At 45.0% G+C, this 17,100-nt stretch overlaps 3 protein-coding genes across 4 annotated transcripts; 2 read left to right on the top strand and 1 right to left on the bottom strand.

The window, feature by feature from the left end:
• Positions 1 to 2,330: 2,330 nt before the first annotated feature.
• Positions 2,331 to 5,013, bottom strand: LOC100830291 (coiled-coil domain-containing protein 12). 2 transcript variants are annotated; one of them, XM_010240984.3, is made up of 5 exons: positions 4,782 to 5,013; positions 3,423 to 3,554; positions 2,917 to 3,049; positions 2,689 to 2,824; positions 2,331 to 2,609 (listed from the first exon to the last, which is right to left on the bottom strand). In XM_010240984.3, exons 1-5 carry the CDS (start codon positions 4,895 to 4,897, stop codon positions 2,557 to 2,559), a joined length of 570 nt encoding a protein of 189 aa, XP_010239286.1. In that variant the 5' UTR covers positions 4,898 to 5,013; the 3' UTR covers positions 2,331 to 2,556. The 2 variants fall into 2 exon arrangements, with proteins under 2 accessions (XP_010239286.1, XP_003563215.1); XM_003563167.4 differs by having other exon boundaries at positions 2,710 to 2,824; positions 4,782 to 5,012.
• Positions 5,014 to 5,777: 764 nt separating this feature from the next.
• On the top strand, positions 5,778 to 11,185 carry LOC100840983 (protease 2). The gene is made up of 11 exons (XM_003560244.4): positions 5,778 to 6,147; positions 6,752 to 7,032; positions 7,141 to 7,335; positions 7,627 to 7,973; positions 8,089 to 8,380; positions 8,916 to 9,074; positions 9,195 to 9,560; positions 10,004 to 10,069; positions 10,402 to 10,450; positions 10,544 to 10,667; positions 10,783 to 11,185. The coding sequence occupies exons 1-11, from the start codon at positions 5,811 to 5,813 to the stop codon at positions 10,871 to 10,873; spliced, it is 2,307 nt and encodes a 768-aa protein (XP_003560292.2). The 5' UTR covers positions 5,778 to 5,810; the 3' UTR covers positions 10,874 to 11,185.
• A 979-nt stretch (positions 11,186 to 12,164) lies between these two features.
• On the top strand, positions 12,165 to 17,076 carry LOC100830597. The gene is made up of 2 exons (XM_003563168.4): positions 12,165 to 12,320; positions 13,515 to 17,076. The coding sequence occupies exon 2, from the start codon at positions 13,569 to 13,571 to the stop codon at positions 16,269 to 16,271; it is 2,703 nt and encodes a 900-aa protein (XP_003563216.1). The 5' UTR covers positions 12,165 to 12,320; positions 13,515 to 13,568; the 3' UTR covers positions 16,272 to 17,076.
• Positions 17,077 to 17,100: the final 24 nt, after the last annotated feature.

Below are 17,100 nucleotides of genomic sequence, written 5' to 3' on the forward strand. Positions count from 1 at the left end.
TTTTGTAATCGATCGACATCGTTGCAATAAAGAGATTCGTTGGCGGTGTCATCTCTGTTATTCTTGGATCTTCATGGATTCTTCGTGCTAGATCTTTCTAACACTTTGCTGCAGGTTTATCACGAGTTCATAATACTTTTCTGCAGGTTTACCACAAGATCAAGAAAGATCGCGATTACTTCATCTTTCTTGTTATTCCTCGAAATCGATTATGGATTAATTCTCGTAACTTTCTGTCAGCTGTTACTGATCATATCTTTTGATTGCTAAGTCCAATTGAGCTGATTCTTCTTGCGTTGGTTAGATAATTTCAATACCCTTCTTTTGCATACTCATATGTATTTTTTGGTTCATCCAATCAAAAGTTACGGCTGTTTTACTATCACGGACAGAAAGGTGATTTAGGGTTTGAACTTTCGGGAAAAGTTTTAATTTGCTTCCGTGCAATCATTCACCCCCCCTCTGATTGCCTATCTTGATCTCACAATTGGTATCAAAGCAAGGTCTCTCTAATTTATCAGATGGTCATTAAGAACCCCGTGTGGGTGATCAAGCAAATTGACAGGCTCCGTCGCGCTTTCCTTTGGTCCGGTACCGATCATACTCCTGGCGCTAAATGTCTAGTGGCCTGGAATCGCGTCTGTGTGCCTAAGCTTCTCGGAGGCCTTGGTATTCCTTGTCTGCAATGCCACTCCACGGCCCTTTGGGTGCGGTGGCTATGGAAAGGCTGGTGCTCCCCCGCCCAGGTCGAACCCTTTGGTCAAGACCGGCTGGCTAGGGCGCTGTTCGAAGCTTGCTCCATGGTTGTCATCGGTAATGGTTTGAAGGCATCCTTTTGGTTCAACACTTGGCTCAATGGCTCCCCCCTTCACTCTCGCGCCCCACTGCTATTTGCTCATTCGCTCAAGAAGAAGACCTCTGTTGCCGTGGCGCTGCACCAGGGGGGTTGGATCCAAGCAAACAAAAAGGATCCCCCCCCCCCCCCCGTGCCGCCTTCTTGAACCAGTTCGTCAAGCTCTGGGCGCTCTTACAAACTGTTCAGCTTTCTGATCAGGATGACAAGCTCGTATGGAAGTTGGGCGATTCTTACTCTGCGGCGGGTGCATATTGGGCTCAGTTCTTGGGCAGGACCCGTTCTCCTCTACATGCTCTCGTCTGGCAAACCAAGATCCCGCCGAAGGTGCAGTTCCACGCCTGGCTCGCGTGCCTTGGCAAATGTCTGACGGCGGATCAGCTGGCAAAGCGCAACATTGCTCATGTTACCACCTGCCAGCTCTGTTTCACGCAGCCTGAGACCGCCCTCCACCTTTTCTCGGCCTGCTCCTTCACGGTCCAGGAGTGGAACTCCCTCCTACCCCGACTTCGGCTTGCGTCGCTCCTCTGCGCTGCCGCTCCGGCCTGCGATCTTATCTCCTGGTAGGACAAGGCCGCCTCCCACCTCACATGTGCCGCCGACAGGGAGAGCTTCAGCGGCCTCATCATGGCGTCCTGGTGGTTCGTTTGGCTTGAAAGGAACCAGCGTGTTTTCAGATCCTCAGGTCGCCCACCCTCCGCTGTGGCTGCCGATGTTGTTGAAGAGTCCGCCTGTGGCAGGCGGCAGGCCTTCACGTTGTCGCGAAACTCTAGTGGATGAGAAGACCTGGTTCGAGACTGTGAGACCCCCCCGAGTAGCCGCTAGGGTTTACTATTCCTTGCTTTTCCCTGCTCTGTAGCTCTGTCTCTTCCCTTTTGCTTTGCGCTTGTATATTCCAACTCTTAATTAATGAATCGGCGCTGCCGCTTTCGTAAAAAAAAATACTTCAATGGTATTCTGTTGCATCAGAAATATTGCATACTTGTTAACAATGATGATGCACCCAGCATTGAGAAGGAATCAGTTATGCTACAAGTCAACCATTAACCCAGCAAGCATTTCACATGTAGAGCCTACTTTTTCAACAAATAACCATGTAGCATAGAAGAAAGGTCCTCATCAGGAGATCCAGTAATAACAAGATGAGATTTTATAATCGATGATCCGGTGACTGCTTAACATGAGTTGCTCTACTACTAAGATGTAAGTTGATGCATGCTTGATCCCCTCCCTGTATAGTGGCTTTGCTTTTTTTCCGTTATCTCTTTTTCTTGTTTTGAGCCCGTTGAGTCTCACCTTTTGTTGCCTTTGTTTGTACTCGCGCTTCTTGCACTTCCTTCTTAATGAAAATGACACGCGCTCGGCGTGTTCGAGAACCTCAACATGTCCAGTCGAAGCCAGAACTTTGGATTTTATGTGTGTTAGGATTGATTGAGACCCAGCAAAATTCATCATCTGTCCAATGGCAATGGCAAAGTAAGCATGGCAAGTCCATGGCGAGCTAGCTTCTCAAATTCATGAGACATGGTTAATTCGATCACTAACCATCAATAGAACTCAAAATTCTGGATACTAAATGAAAAGCTTCCACACTTTTCCTACAATATCCCACGTTCAGTCCTCGGCCACACCATGCATTACACACATATCAAGGTTTGACTTCAGCTGTGCTACAAAAATGTTTGGACCACAACCAGTATCGCTTAAGCTGCGTCGCTTCCCTCCTCCAGGGCCTCTTTCTCCTTTTGCTGCTCCACTGCTCAAGGGGGTGGTTGAACATGAGTAAATAAATGCAAAACAGATAACTGAGGTCAAATTAAACAAACTGCACCAACCATCATCTACCAGTAACTCACATGCAATCTCTGCCAGAGCTTTCTGCATGCGCTTCTCCAGCTTGTCCACCCTCTTCTGCACATCCCGTTTCAGGTCCCAGTTTGGGTTCTTTGGAGCGATGTTCCCAAAAGGGTTCTGCAGATAAATATGTTGAGTTTTCCTCGTGACAGTAAAAGGATAACACATTACAGTGGGATATCATGATTTTGGAAATCTGGAAATGTTACCTCAAGTTGCTTTGGCTCAGCAGCATCAGCTGCAATTGGATCTTCAAACTTGGGAAGAGACAACGGTGCCACCTTACCACCTCGAAGTCGTTCATCATGAGGAAGATAGTTTCTGAACTTCAGTGGTATCTCGCTGCAACAGAAAGATTGCATACTTGTCAACGATGATGAAATACCCAGCATAGGATATGAATCAGTTATGCTACAAGTCAACCATTAATCCAGCAAGCATTTCATGTAACTGTCTGATTTTTCAACAAATTGCCATGCAGCGTCGAAGAGATATGCTTGTGAACAATCAAGAGATAAAGCAGTAACAAGATGTGATTTTATAATTGACGATCCAAGGAATGCTTAACATGAGCTGCTCTCTCTACTAACATGTAAATTGAAATAACCGATCAATCTCATGAGATTATCCATCGTATAGCTTTCTGGCATTTAACATCTGGAATCTTCAAGCTCAAGCATGCTAATAAGTAAATCTTGTCTGTTGAATTACTTACCCATTATCTTCAAGCTCATCAGATTCCTTAGTTGGGCTCACATTCTCCTTTGAAGCATCCTCAGGTGCGTCCACAGGATCTGGTAATGCTGGTTGGTTTACCTGTTCTTCTGTGGTCGCATGTTTACCATTCCTAATGCAGTAAACAAAAAAGAATATCAGATATATGAATTGACGCAGGCAATACAAACGTTAACCTTTTAAGTTCACACTTTATTTCCATAAATTAGCCCACTATTTAGAATGGCCTAAACAACAGCACAGCAACATCCTAGTCTAATTCAAGCCCTGCTGCTATTAGGAAACCATACCAGACAGGGTCGCAAGAATCCACAATGAGATTAATATAAATATCAGGTCACTAGTTTGCCACTCATTCTCATATATTTGATATCTTACATAGAAACATCTATTTAATGACCAAAACCTTATTTTGGCACATAGAGCTGATGCCTGAACAGTACACTTATAGTTTGGATAACTTCAATTATATGAGGAGAAATGTTAAATCCTAACGTGGGATAAATTGTACCCAGAAATAAAACCATCAAATGCAAATTGATAGAAACTTTGTTTCGGTATGAAGTACATTATTCTGGCACTTTGGCACATAAAGGTGATGCCTGAATAGTACATTTAGAATTTGGATAACTTCAATTATATGAAAAGAAAGGTTCAAGCATATCCTTGTCAATCTACACCTAATATGGACACAAATTGCACCCCAAAACAAAACCCTCAAATGCAAGTTGATACAAACTTTGTTTCAGTATGAAGTATTAGGCCTATAACATACTGCGAAGATAACAATTGACTCGATTAGAAGGCAAAGATTGACTGAAGAATCAAAATAACACAACCTAAATCTTCAGAAGGATATAATGTTAAATCAGACAGGTTGTTCTCCTTAAAGCTTATGAGAGAGGAGGCTCCCCTTTGTGCATGTATGGACAGAAACTCAATCCACACAAATTCTCAACCTTTTTCTTCCCTGCTAACGAGTAATAATCTCACAGAAAAAAGATCTTGAGCGCTGGCAGATAGGATGAATGTATCACGACCTAGAGGATCATAGCCCGTGGCTGACGCACTAAATTAATCTGCGCTGCGAAGAAAAATTCAAGTAGCCAGCCAGCAAACAAGTCTAGAACAACGTACGCAGCATCCAATCCTGCCAAATTTACCAATGCGAGTGCTGATACTATGCATCTGCAACTTTCTACTCGGCGTATACCAACATATACGAAGACAAAAAGGCAGAGTAGTCTCAACTAGTCGAGGGATAGAGCAGCCTCTATACTGCTGCACTGTGGAGAGACATGGGTTGGGTTAGGTAACGAAGGGAGGGAGGAGACCGTACTGCTGCTCGGCGGAGGGAGCTGTCGCGGAGGCGGTGGCGGAGTCGGGGGTGGAGAGGAGCTCCTTGGCTGCGCGGAGGGCGCGGAGGCGTTCGCGGCGGGCGGTGGCGTCCTCCATCCCCTCGTCGTCGTCCTGAGCTTGCTCCGGCTCCTAGGGTTTCAGCGATCTCTCTCTTCTTCTTCGCCGAGAGGTTCGCTTCGATCGGGAAGACGAGGAGGAGGATGTGTTTGGGTTAGGCTTCCTTTCTGCCTCAAATATGGGCCGGGCCTTGCTGGGCTCTCTCTTCTGTCCGAGCTGGAAACAGATTTGAATTTCTCTTCCAGGAAAAAAAGATGAATGGAGTTTGAATTAGTTTAAAACTAGAACTGTTGCTACGAATTCGAAATTCCTGGGTAACTGCCGTCCCAACTTATGAACTACTGCTGCTGATATGAACATGGAAAACATGCGTATGGAACAACTGAAATACAACACGGTTGCATCATGTGTCATGGACTCACGAAATTATTGTAGCACCTTGCTTGTGTATACGTAGCAATACATCGAATCAACCTTCGCTGCATCAAAAATCCCAAAATTGAGTAATGCTTCCTCATCAACAAATAAAGACACTCTAACCTCACGGATTGGGTCTCGCCGAGCATGGATCCGACTCGTTAGAGCCAAATTAGACGAGCATGAACACATCCCCATGGGATCAAAGGAGACCTCGACACGTGTGAGCTCCAAACCGGCAACCCCTTGGCATCGGACAAGAAGCTAAAGGACAGATCGAGAGAACGATAGACCAAGTGAGGCCGGAGAGGGACGGCGACGTCGTTTTCCTCTAGTAGTCGCCGCCAAACCACAAGACAAAGAGCACGGCTGGATACCCCAAACCAGAATGCCTCCGTGACAAGACGCAAAAATATGAAAGACGGTGGCATCCAAATCAAAAAGTTATGTTCAAATTTGATTTTTGAACTAAACGTTTTGAAAAACCCCAGCTTCCAAAAATCTTGCGGCAGCCATCGACACGACAAGATAAATAATGCTCCTCCGCCTCGGCCTCGCCGTCGTCCCGACCTCGCTGCCCCGCGTTCATCCGGCTCCGATCCCACTGCTCCAACGAACCCGGTCCTGCCTCTCGCGCCGCCGCGCCCTCCTCCTCCCACTCTCCCTCCCCCTCTCCTCCTCCTCCGCCGCGACGATGTCCGCACAACCGCCGCCGGCGCCGCCGGTGGCCAGGAAGAACCCGCGGGAGCTCGTGGAGCACGGGGACGCGCGCGTCGACGACTACTACTGGCTCCGCGACGACTCCCGCTCCGACCCCGCCGTCCTCGCCCACCTCCGCGCCGAGAACGACTACACCGCCGCCCTCATGGCCGGTAACCAACCAACTCCCCTCAATCTCTTCCTCCTCCTCGCCCATGCCATGCTTGGTCTCTCAATTTCAACTCCATGGGGTTGCCCGCCTGTGACCCGTGAGCCCTGCTTTTTACTACTGCTATATGCCTTATCGTCTGCGATGGCACGTTGCCTCGTGCTGCTAGGGGATCTGATCTGAGTGGAGCAGATCGATCGCTTCGGTGCCTCACTTAGTTAGCGTCCCTGCCTTCACCAAGATTTCCTTTTGATTTTTTCACGACTCATGATACTAGAATTGTAGCGCTTACCGGTTCTTTATTGCTAGATCAAGCTGAGTTTTTTGGGTTGTATCGGTGGAATTTAATTACTGGATTATCAGTCTGTCCAGCTCGATTGCTGCTAGTGGAAATCGTCCGCTTCTGCCATTACTCTGGTCTGTAATGTTATAGAGCTACACTGTGCACCTGTGCTTGCTTGGTATTGGAGATGCGATCGAATGAATGCACGTAAAGGATGAGAACTGTATTTCAGATCAGACTGCTTAAGCTAGCTGCTTCAGTATTATTTTTTTGTCTTAGTGTCACTATAAGTTTTGGTTCATCTCCATTATTTACTTGCTTCTAGATACCAAGCAACTCGAGGATGAAATATTCGCTGAAATTCGAGGAAGAATCAAGGAAGACGACATAGACGCACCTCTTCGCAAAGGGCAGTATTACTACTATGAGAGGACATTAACCGGCAAGGAGTATGCGCAGCACTGTAGGCGTCTTGTGCCAACTGATGGTCCTGTTACGGTCCATGATGTGATGCCCACAGGGCCGGATGCACCTGCTGAGCATATCATTTTGGACGAGAATGTAAAGGCTGAGGGCCATGACTACTACAGCATTGCGACTTTCAAGGTATAATTTTCTACCCCCTCCCCCCTGCTCCATGTCTGTATGTCTGTTTCCGATGCATTTTCCTCTTCAATGTTTCTTATATTTAGTTTAATGAAATATTCCTTTCAGGTCAGTCCCAGCGGCAAGCTGGTTGCCTACGCAGAAGATACTAAAGGTGATGAAATCTACACTGTTTTTGTCATTGACGCGGAGAGTGGAGAATATGTTGGGCGGCCACTTAAAGGAATTACTTGTGACATTGAGTGGGCTGGTGATGACAACCTTGTTTACATAACAATGGACAACATTCTTCGACCAGATAAAGTATGTGGACTCCTCCTTTTAATCCTAGACAAAATAGTCCTGGTCCGTCCTAGACAAAATTGTCCTTTTATAACGTTCTTTTCTTCGAAACGGAAAAAAAAAGGATACTTGACTTAGCTAAGAAATGCTGATGTCATCGTCATTCAGTTATCTTGAGTCCGTAGATGTTCTCTGATTGGATACCACAGTACCCAGTTTTGGTATTATACTACCATCAGCAGTGCATGTGTGTTTTGCAGTGTTTGTGATAGTTTTATTGACTTGTTACCTTTCTTATATGGGCTTTTGCAGGTATGGATTCACAAGTTAGGATCTGATCAGTCGGATGATATTTGTCTGTATCATGAAAAAGATGACACATTTTCACTTGGTCTTCATGCTTCTGAAAGCAAGAAGTATTTATTTGTTGAATCTGGAAGCAAAAATACAAGCTTTATATTCTACCTAGACATATCCAGTCAGGGCAAGGAGCTTGTAGTTTTGACTCCTCGTGTGTATGGCATCGATACAACAGCTAGTCATCGTGGAAACCATTTCTATATTACTAGGCGAAGTGAAGAATTCTACAACTCGGAATTGGTTGCTTGCCCTTTAGATAATGTATCTGAGACCACAGTCTTGCTACCACATAGAGAAAGGTAATCAACTTCATTGCATTATTTATTGTTTGGAAGTTCAGAAAGGCCGCATTGCTCATTGATAATAACATAATAAAGTAGCATGACTGCTTAACAAACTTGAAACCCCTTTCAGTGTGAAAATTCAGGACGTCCAGCTCTTTGAGAATCATATTGCTGTATATGAGCGTGAGAATGGTCTACCAAAAGTAACTGTATATCGCTTACCAGCCACTGGAGAGTCAGTTGGGCAACTTCATGGAGGGCGTGCGATTGATTTTGTTGATCCAGCATATGCAGTGGAACCTGAGCCATCACAGTTCAATTCAAATGTTGTTCGTTATTATTATAGCTCAATGAGGACGCCACCCTCTGTTTTTGACTATGACATGGACACTGGGGTGTCGATTTTGAAGAAAATTAACACTGTAAGTTATCACCTGCACCATTTAGTTTTATGCACCCTGTTTTTATCAGTACTAGTGAGATAAGAACAAACTGTGCGTCTGCTTTAGGATACCCTTTGTACCTAGCCATGAACTGTAGCACAATGAATATCAAAATTTCAACAATAAGAAACCGTTTGAGTAGTTTTTGTTTGATGCTTGGTTTTGTTGTACAAACCTAATTTCCACCTGTGTCTACTTATAAGTTGTTTTTACTTTTCATGGTGTCCAAGATGCAATATTGACTCATTGACCATATAAGCTAACCCTTTCATAAATCTTACTAGAATCAGTTGCTAGGTAAAATTGCCAAAGTCACTGTACATAGACAACAAGGACGTGCATTTATAAAGGAAGACGAATTAATCATAAGGGGCTCCAGTCAGTGATTTGCATTTTAAATATGTGATGCTAGCATTATCTTCTTATGCACTAAATCGCTAGTTCTACCTGCATTTAGGTATCTGCTTCATTCTAACAAATATGTTAATGTATTTGAGATTTTGAATGTTCTTAGGTTTTAGGTGGATTTGATGCCTCAAACTATGTAACAGAAAGAAAATGGGCTGCTGCTTCTGATGGAACTCAGATCCCCATGTCCATTCTTTACAGAAAAGATATGGTGAATCTTGATGGCTCAGATCCCATGCTGCTGTATGGATATGGCTCTTATGAGGTATGTATTATGTAGTATATTAATATATTCTACAAGCATAAAGTTTCAACAGATTCCAGGTTTCAGCAAGAAGGATATCGTGCTAAACTGGTTCATTGGTTGCCTTCCTTATGCCAACAGATATGTATAGATCCGACTTTCAGGGGATCAAGATTCTCTTTGGTGGATAGGGGTTTTATATATGTGATAGCTCATATCCGCGGAGGTGGTGAAATGGGGAGGAAGTGGTATGAAGACGGGAAGCTGTTGAAGAAGAAAAACACTTTCACTGATTTCATTTCTTGTGCTGAGCACTTGATAGAAAACAAATATTGTACAAAGGAAAAGCTTTGCATCAACGGGAGAAGTGCAGGTGGCCTATTGATGGGTGCTGTCCTAAATATGAGGCCAGACCTATTCAAGGCGGCAGTTGCTGGGGTCCCTTTTGTTGATGTTCTCACAACTATGCTTGATCCAACTATCCCATTAACTACAGCTGAATGGGAGGTATTCATCTCCTATATGTCGCATTTAATGCTTTTTTTCTCCATGTTTCAGTGCCGTATCGTCATTTTGTATACTAGCTTGAGATGGATTTAGGTGACCTTGGCTTCAACTGGGACTAGGCTTAGGCCGTATAGGTTATAGCTTTACCTTGGGAAAGTCTATGACCAGATATGACGGTCTTGGTGTAATACCTGCCATCGTGTTCCTCTTTATATAATGAACGACCTTAGTTTTTAAATCATCTATGTCCTTATGACAGAAAATAGAGGCTGAACAATTGCCCAGCCCCATATGGATATTCCTAATCTTTTTTTATGCCCGTTACGATGCTTGATTTGTTTGTTTTATTTCACTTATCTGTTTTATTCTAGTTGTCTGTTACTGCAATGCACCTATAGTTTTGTTTCTGCTCTCACCAACTCATCTTTTTGTCCTTGGTTCAGGAGTGGGGTGATCCCAGAAAAGAAGAATACTACTATTATATGAAATCATATTCTCCAGTTGATAATGTAAGTGCTGAGCTTTATGTCTTTGTACACAGATTTACTAAGCCGGGAATAGTCTCGCAGTGTTTATTTCTGGTTGATACATTAGAGCTTAGGTATGTCAGTGACACTGCCCACCACTCCCTTTATTTGCTTTGGCTCCATCGATGTATATATAAATGAATAGGAGCTGTGATTCTTACTACTGAATCGGTCACTAGACTCTGAATGTGTAGCCGTGAATTGTGTGACTTTCCTGTATTATTGTCATTTATTCGCTTTATTTTTCTGGCATGATGATGTCCAAATTGACTACAAAAACGTGTTGACCTGATGAGGTATTGCCACTGCTGCAGGTAAAAGCACAACAGTATCCCCACATCCTGGTTACTGCAGGTTTAAACGGTAGGCTGGTCCTTTTGATTCTGAATTTTCTCTTGACCAAGGTTTAGTTGCCGCATGACAGTTCACACTCGTGTTTGCACCGTGCCAACCCAGATCCCCGCGTGATGTACTCGGAACCCGCCAAATTCGTGGCGAGGCTGAGGGAACTGAAGACGGACGAGAACCTCCTGCTGTTCAAGTGCGAGCTGGGTGCTGGCCACTTCTCCAAGTCAGGGAGGTAAATTTTAGCAAACACTTTTGTTGTCCTGAGTTTGGTTTCGGATGCCTACTCTCCTCTTTACCGCGGCGTAACAACATGGTGTTTCTATTTTGGTTTTGGGGGCTTGTTGCAGGTTTGAGAAACTGAGAGAAGACGCGTTCACCTACGCCTTCATCCTCAAGGCGCTGGGCATGACTCCTGGTCTCGAGGCCTCTTCATTGTGATTTGCATAGGCTCATTGCCGGTCGAACTCGACTGAATTTGATTCGATTTCGATTGCCCCAAAAGAAGAAAAGAATATATTATGATAGGGAAGGCCATTTTGGTCTCTTTTTTTTGTGTGTGTGTTGTTGCGAATGTTGGTCTCTGAATTCAGCTGTGAGAGATCCAGTGGATTGTAGCAACTGTAAGAATTGAGTTTTGTAGCAACTGTGAGAGATCCAGTGAATTCTGCTCCCTGGCACTAGTTGCTTTTGTGTTGTGCATAAACTAAGATCTACAAGGTGTCCAAAGTCCACAAACCTTGTGTTGTTCTTCTTGTTGGGGTGTCTCCATCCATCCATCCATCCATGTGTGACACGAGATGAGATGAGAAGAGTCCACTTTCATTTTGCAATGTCAAATTCTTGCCGTCTACTCTGTTGCCCCTGGTCTGGCCTGGGCTGTCATAGGCGCTGCCGACAGACAATCCACCGTTGGAATGGAGCGGAACAAGGAGACCCGTTCCAAATTCACGGACAGGATTTGATTTGTTCTGATGGAGGAAATTGCACATTCACCTACTGGGGACGTTGTTGTGCAAAACATCACTTCTACGTTTTTTTTTAAATTTCACCACATATTGGTCCAATGAGTTGCAGATAGGTCTTAATAGCGTGTTAGGCGAGCTAACCATGTTTTGACTTGTGGGTCCTGCATGTCAGTACCAATGCCAACGTGGACTGAGCCCCTTACCACGGTGGGCTGGATAGGGTTTGAGCCAACCGATTAAAATGAAATCATGCCCGATTCGGTGGAGTCAGACTTGACCCGACCCGATTTATTAGATTTTGAAACCTAAGTAGACGTGATTTCCTTTTAACCAGTTGGCTCCAAACCCGACCTGATACATGTTGGTACTGACATGCGGGGTTCACAGGTCAAAAATGTGATTAACTCATCTAACACGCTATTATGACCTATCTGTAACTAAATGGACGGTGAAATCTGAAAAAAATTTGGCAGAAGTGATGTTTCGCAATGTGCAATTTCCTGGTTCCGATGCGCAAAGCCCGACACTAGGCTACAGTTGTTGTCAGTTGGTCTTTATCATGTGAGCTGCTGCTGCTTGGACAGCAGGTCGGACAGCGGCCGTCAGTCAGTCACTCACTGACATGTGGGGCACGGAAAGCGAGGGAGTCAGAGACTCACGCTCACTGACTGACAGGTCGTCCTGGTCATGTCAGGTTGGTGGGCTTCTCTTTTTTATTTATTTATTTTTGCTCTTCTAGAGACCAGAGCAGAAGCAAAGCAAAGACGTGGCCTTTTTTGTTCTCTTTTCTTTTCACTCCTCCCCACCCCGCCCGCTTTCTCCTCCTCCCCCGACAACGACTCCGTCCCAAGCGAAAGCCAAGAAGCGATTTCTAGGGTTCCGTCGAGCTTCCCCCCACCCCTGCCGCGCCGCGCCCCGAGGTGAGCTCCCGTGCAACCTTCCTTCCCTTCCTTGTGCACGCGCTTTCTTCCTCTTCCCCCTATACTCTGGATCCGGCCGGGGAATTCCGTCCGAGGAAGTTAGTACCCTTTTCCCTCTCTCCTTCCCACGCTCCTCCTTCTCATACGCGAGACAAGAGATCGAACGGTAGAAGGAATCCGCCCCTTGTTGTGGCCCCGGGCCGCCTAGTTTGGTTCAGGGTCTTCTTCGTCCATCCAGTACCAAACCCAAAATTCGGACCCCGACCGGTGGCCGCCGGATTTGGGCGTCAGGACGTAGTTACCTTGCTCCAGTTCCCCACCTTGTCGTCAGATTCGTCCAGCGCTTAGGTTTTTTTTTCTTCTCCCTTCTTGTTGTTAGCAACGAGGTTAATTTGTGTGCGTGCCGGTTGTTTCCCACCGTTCACTGGGTTCCACGGAACTGAATTGCTGCTCATCAACAGTTCCTCTAGGATCCCAGAGGTTTCTCCAGGCCCCCATTTCGTTTTTTCCATGTCGATCCGGTAAATCGGTATGATTTTCTGGTTTTGTCAACATGAAATGGGGGTTTGATAGCTAACTGCTCAGCTCAATTTGTGATGGCTAGCTGACAAATTGTCCTTTTTTTGTAATGAATTAGCCTTTGTTGTTTTATATTGCGCCATGATGCCGTTACGAAAGACAGAGACATCATTGTTCAGTTAGTTATGCTTTCAGTTGGATGGGACTCATCCTGATCTGTTAGTTGGAAAGCGTGACGAGTCATGCGGGATTGACACTCTGCTGTGATTTGGATGATAATTGATATGAGCCTGCCTGACAGAGTGTCACTTACGGGTAAATAAAGCTTGTAGCGATCTAGGCAAGTTATGAAAAAGAAACCCGCAAGAATACTTAATCAAAAAGTATATCTTTTGTGTAGCATGGAATAATTGAAGTGGTAAAATTATTCACTCGCTACCATAAGTAACTTTGAAGACAACTTAATGCCAACTTTTTTCTTTTTGCAAAACTGCAATTTTTATGAACCAAGTACTGAGTCTAGCTGCATCTTTTCATCGTTAATATGAAACCTGATGCTTTCCGTTATGCACGTGTAACTAATACTGGAGGCTATAATTTTGCTGTTATCCATATATATATTTTTGAGGAAAATCGACTATGCATCTTAGTGACCAAGCTGCTTGCATATTTCAGGAAATTATACAATCTGAATGAATTAGTGGTGGCAGTCGTGTGAGTGCAAGAGTCATGGCGCTCGAGGATTTCTTTACTCTTACTGAGATGAAGGATGGCATTTCAACCGTTGCAAGAATCGGAGAGCTCATCTCTGAAATCCAGAAGCTGAAAAATGCTGTTGCACTTAACAAAGCTGACTTGGTTAGGCAATGTTCAGCAGCTGCAAACACACTAGCGTCCACCAAAAACGAAGAGTGTCTGCAGCACTTCGTTCAGCTAAATGGTGTTGGTTTTCTCAACCAATGGCTCCAGGATGCTCAAAATTGCAGCAAGGATGTCAGTAGTTCAGCAGAAGATCTAATACTTGCAGTATTAACTGCACTGGAGTCTCTTCCAGACAGTTTGCAGTCTACTTACGGTGAAGTTCTGCCTACTGTTCAGCTTCTGCTTGCTCATGCAAACAGCAAGATCAACCAGAAGGCAAGAGTTGTCTGTCAGAAATGGAGCAGCACACAAAAATGTTGTACGGATAGCCAGGAATTGGGTACAGAAGTGGCAAGACAGACAGATCAACTTAAACTCTCAGAAGCCAGCCAGAAGACACAAGATGATAAACATGATGGAGCAAATGAAGCTGTGATTGCAGAAAATGAATCAAGACCTGAGGTGGTGACATGCCCAGGTGTTCCTTTGACTAATCCATCTATCACGAATGATAATAGAGAGCTGATGAAGCAACCAAGTGCCCTAACCTTCCAAAATTCCACAAATGGAAATGCCATTTTAGGGGATATGAACCCCTTGGTATCATCTGTCATATCTAATGGCGGTTCAGAAAAGTTACCAGTCACTGAGGAGACTTCCGCTGCAAATGATATAGGCCTCGCCACTAATGGCTTGCTCCGATCAGACTCTCTCAGTGCAAAGAGTGGTGTTGGGCAAGTTGCACCACCAGATGTGACTGCAGAGGCCAAGTCTCCAGAGCCTAACAAGTCAGAACGTTCATTTGGTAGTAGAAAAATGGATGTGGAGGACCAAACTGTTCCAGCTAACTTGGATATCAAGAAAGTTGACTGCTTTTCAGCAGATATGTCACAGTCCGAGAAGAACACAATGGAAGATTTGAATGATCTTACAAACGTAAGCCTTGGTATGCAAGATTCAGCAGAGGAAGAAAGTATGGGCAAAGAGGTACCAACATCATCATCTGATACGAATGAAGAGGACACTGTCAATGAATTGAGGTTGAAGAGGTGCATGAGCAGCTTTGGAGATTCCTCAAAGGCACCAGAGACGAAGTTGACTGCACTGAAGGGAGATAAATCAACATCATTAACAGACTATGACGATACTGATGCACTGGAAGTAGCTCGTCTGGTTGCTATTGAGGTAGAGCGGGAAGTCATTGACTACAGAGGGCCATTTTGTGGTTCTCCTGATATTAATTCCAGACGTTCTGATAGTCCTGACTTGGGAGCAAGCCAGCAGCCTGAACCACCTATTGATGGATCAAATGATAACAAATCCTCCACTACAGGGGACGATTCAGGAAGTTCCTCGTCTCTTAAGGAGGATGGCTCTGGTATCACGGATGACAGTGGCCTTTTCAGTAGAAAACGCACACGGAACACAGAACTGGGAGACTTTGATCTTAATGAAAATCAGTGCACTGAGGAAACTGATTGGCATACAAAGTCCACTCTCGGTAATTCTATTAATTTATCAACACCTATTGCTGTGGCTGCTTCAAGAGCATCATCTGTGTTTCCGGCACGACTCCATTTTGAAGGTGAACATGGGTGGAAAGGTTCTGCTGCCACCAGTGCTTTCCGTCCCGCCTCTCCTCGGCGAACTCCTGAAGGAGAGAAGTCAACGTCAGCTTCTTCACGGAAATCAAGCAACATGTTTGACTTAAATTTAGCTGATAGTGGCATTGCAGTTGCCGGTGAGCCAGTTTCAACAACCATCCTGCCAACTTCTGGCTTGTCAGCTGTTGATGTGAGTGGAGGGGTCAAACTTGACCTTAACTTCCCATGCGGTGAGGAGGAAGCTGCAATCACTACAACTAATGTGCCGTCGTTCTGGAATCGGGAACAATTCACTGGCAATTGGAGTCAGCCTTCTTCATCTTCCTCTTCAAGGCAGCCTGCAGTCAAGAACTTTGATTTGAATGACAACATGTCCCTCTTGTATGGCTCCGCACGAAGTGTAGGTGAATCTTCTGTCAAGGTTCCTGGAATGGATAATACATCAGACCCTTCTGCAGTTACAATTATGGGCAAGAGAATAGTTCTTGGACAGCAAGAACACCGCCACCAAATCCAGCATAACTTTCTGGGGCCAAGTGTGGAATCTACAGTTCCTGCAAGGTCTATGCAGTCTTATGCACATGCACTCCCTGATCATAGTGTTGCCAGCTATCCTTCTCAATGTGCTCTCTCTTTTCCGCCACCTTTCTATGCACCAGATGGTGTTCCTTCCATGGTCGATGCAAGGGGTGCTCCGGTTATGCCACCACTGCCAGGCTTAGGCATTGGCATTTCTCATCCATCTTTCAGTGGCAGAACAATTCCACCCTCTTCTACTGAATTGAGCTATTTTCATCCTAGCTTCAATTATAGACCCTCACCTGAAGTTGCAAGAAGGGAAGAAGGGAACTACTGGCATGTGTGGGAAGAACGCATGAGAAACATGCCGCAGGGTGGCAGTACTTCCGGGGTGCTACGGAAGCGAAAAGAGCCAGACTTGGGTTGGGATCTGTATTCAGGTCGCTAGGCATGAGGTCCATTGCAACAACTGTCATCATTATTTGGTTTGTTCGATGTACCGTTAGCGCGGAACTTTGGGCACTCTGGGGTATTTTTTTTGGCGTCGGAAATTGGGTCCGGCTCTATTAGGTTGGAAGACATGAGAGGATTTCTAGTACTACACAACGGCTTGTGGTACTGCCAAACTACCATGTTATCTGGATCATAAGATGTGAACAAAATGACAGAAAGTCACAGAATTGGCTCGGTGACTCACTAACACCTCTGGCTCATATCCAATTCGCACCCCCAAAAATTCTGGTCCTTGCAAAATTAAGTCAGTCCTCCCAGCTTCAGACTCTCGTTAGGCTAGGCTGCTGGCCTAGATCTGGACTGCCTGCCCTGGCGGCCACCACTGGAGCTGGACTGCATTGGAGGTGAACTAGCTGCCGTCTTGTTCCTCCAGGAGATCCGGGAATGTTGGCTGTGTATGTTCATCATGCTGCTGAACTGCCATTCTTGTATTCATCCAACCTCGATTCATGGCTTGAAATGACCCTTTGTAGGTGATGGAAGAGTAACTGTAGGAAGGCAGGTGATCAATGTTATTTATGGTTTCTGGTTCAGTGCTTCCAACTGTGTTAGCTCCCAGTGGTAATAAAGCAGGGGACGAGACCTTGAGTTTGTAATAGAAATGAACATAGTTGTGAATATAGAACTCGTCATCTAGCTGCTGCTTTTACCAAATTCACATTCATGACTTGTTGATTGTTCACCGAACAAAACAGTTGTACATCTTAAAATCATATGTTGTAGTTGTTTTTGTTAGTACCGTATCGGGTGTTTTGCTGAAATTG

The sequence above is a fragment of the Brachypodium distachyon genome, chromosome 1 (assembly GCF_000005505.3).
Source record: "Brachypodium distachyon strain Bd21 chromosome 1, Brachypodium_distachyon_v3.0, whole genome shotgun sequence".
Classification (NCBI taxonomy): Eukaryota; Viridiplantae; Streptophyta; class Magnoliopsida; order Poales; family Poaceae; genus Brachypodium; species Brachypodium distachyon.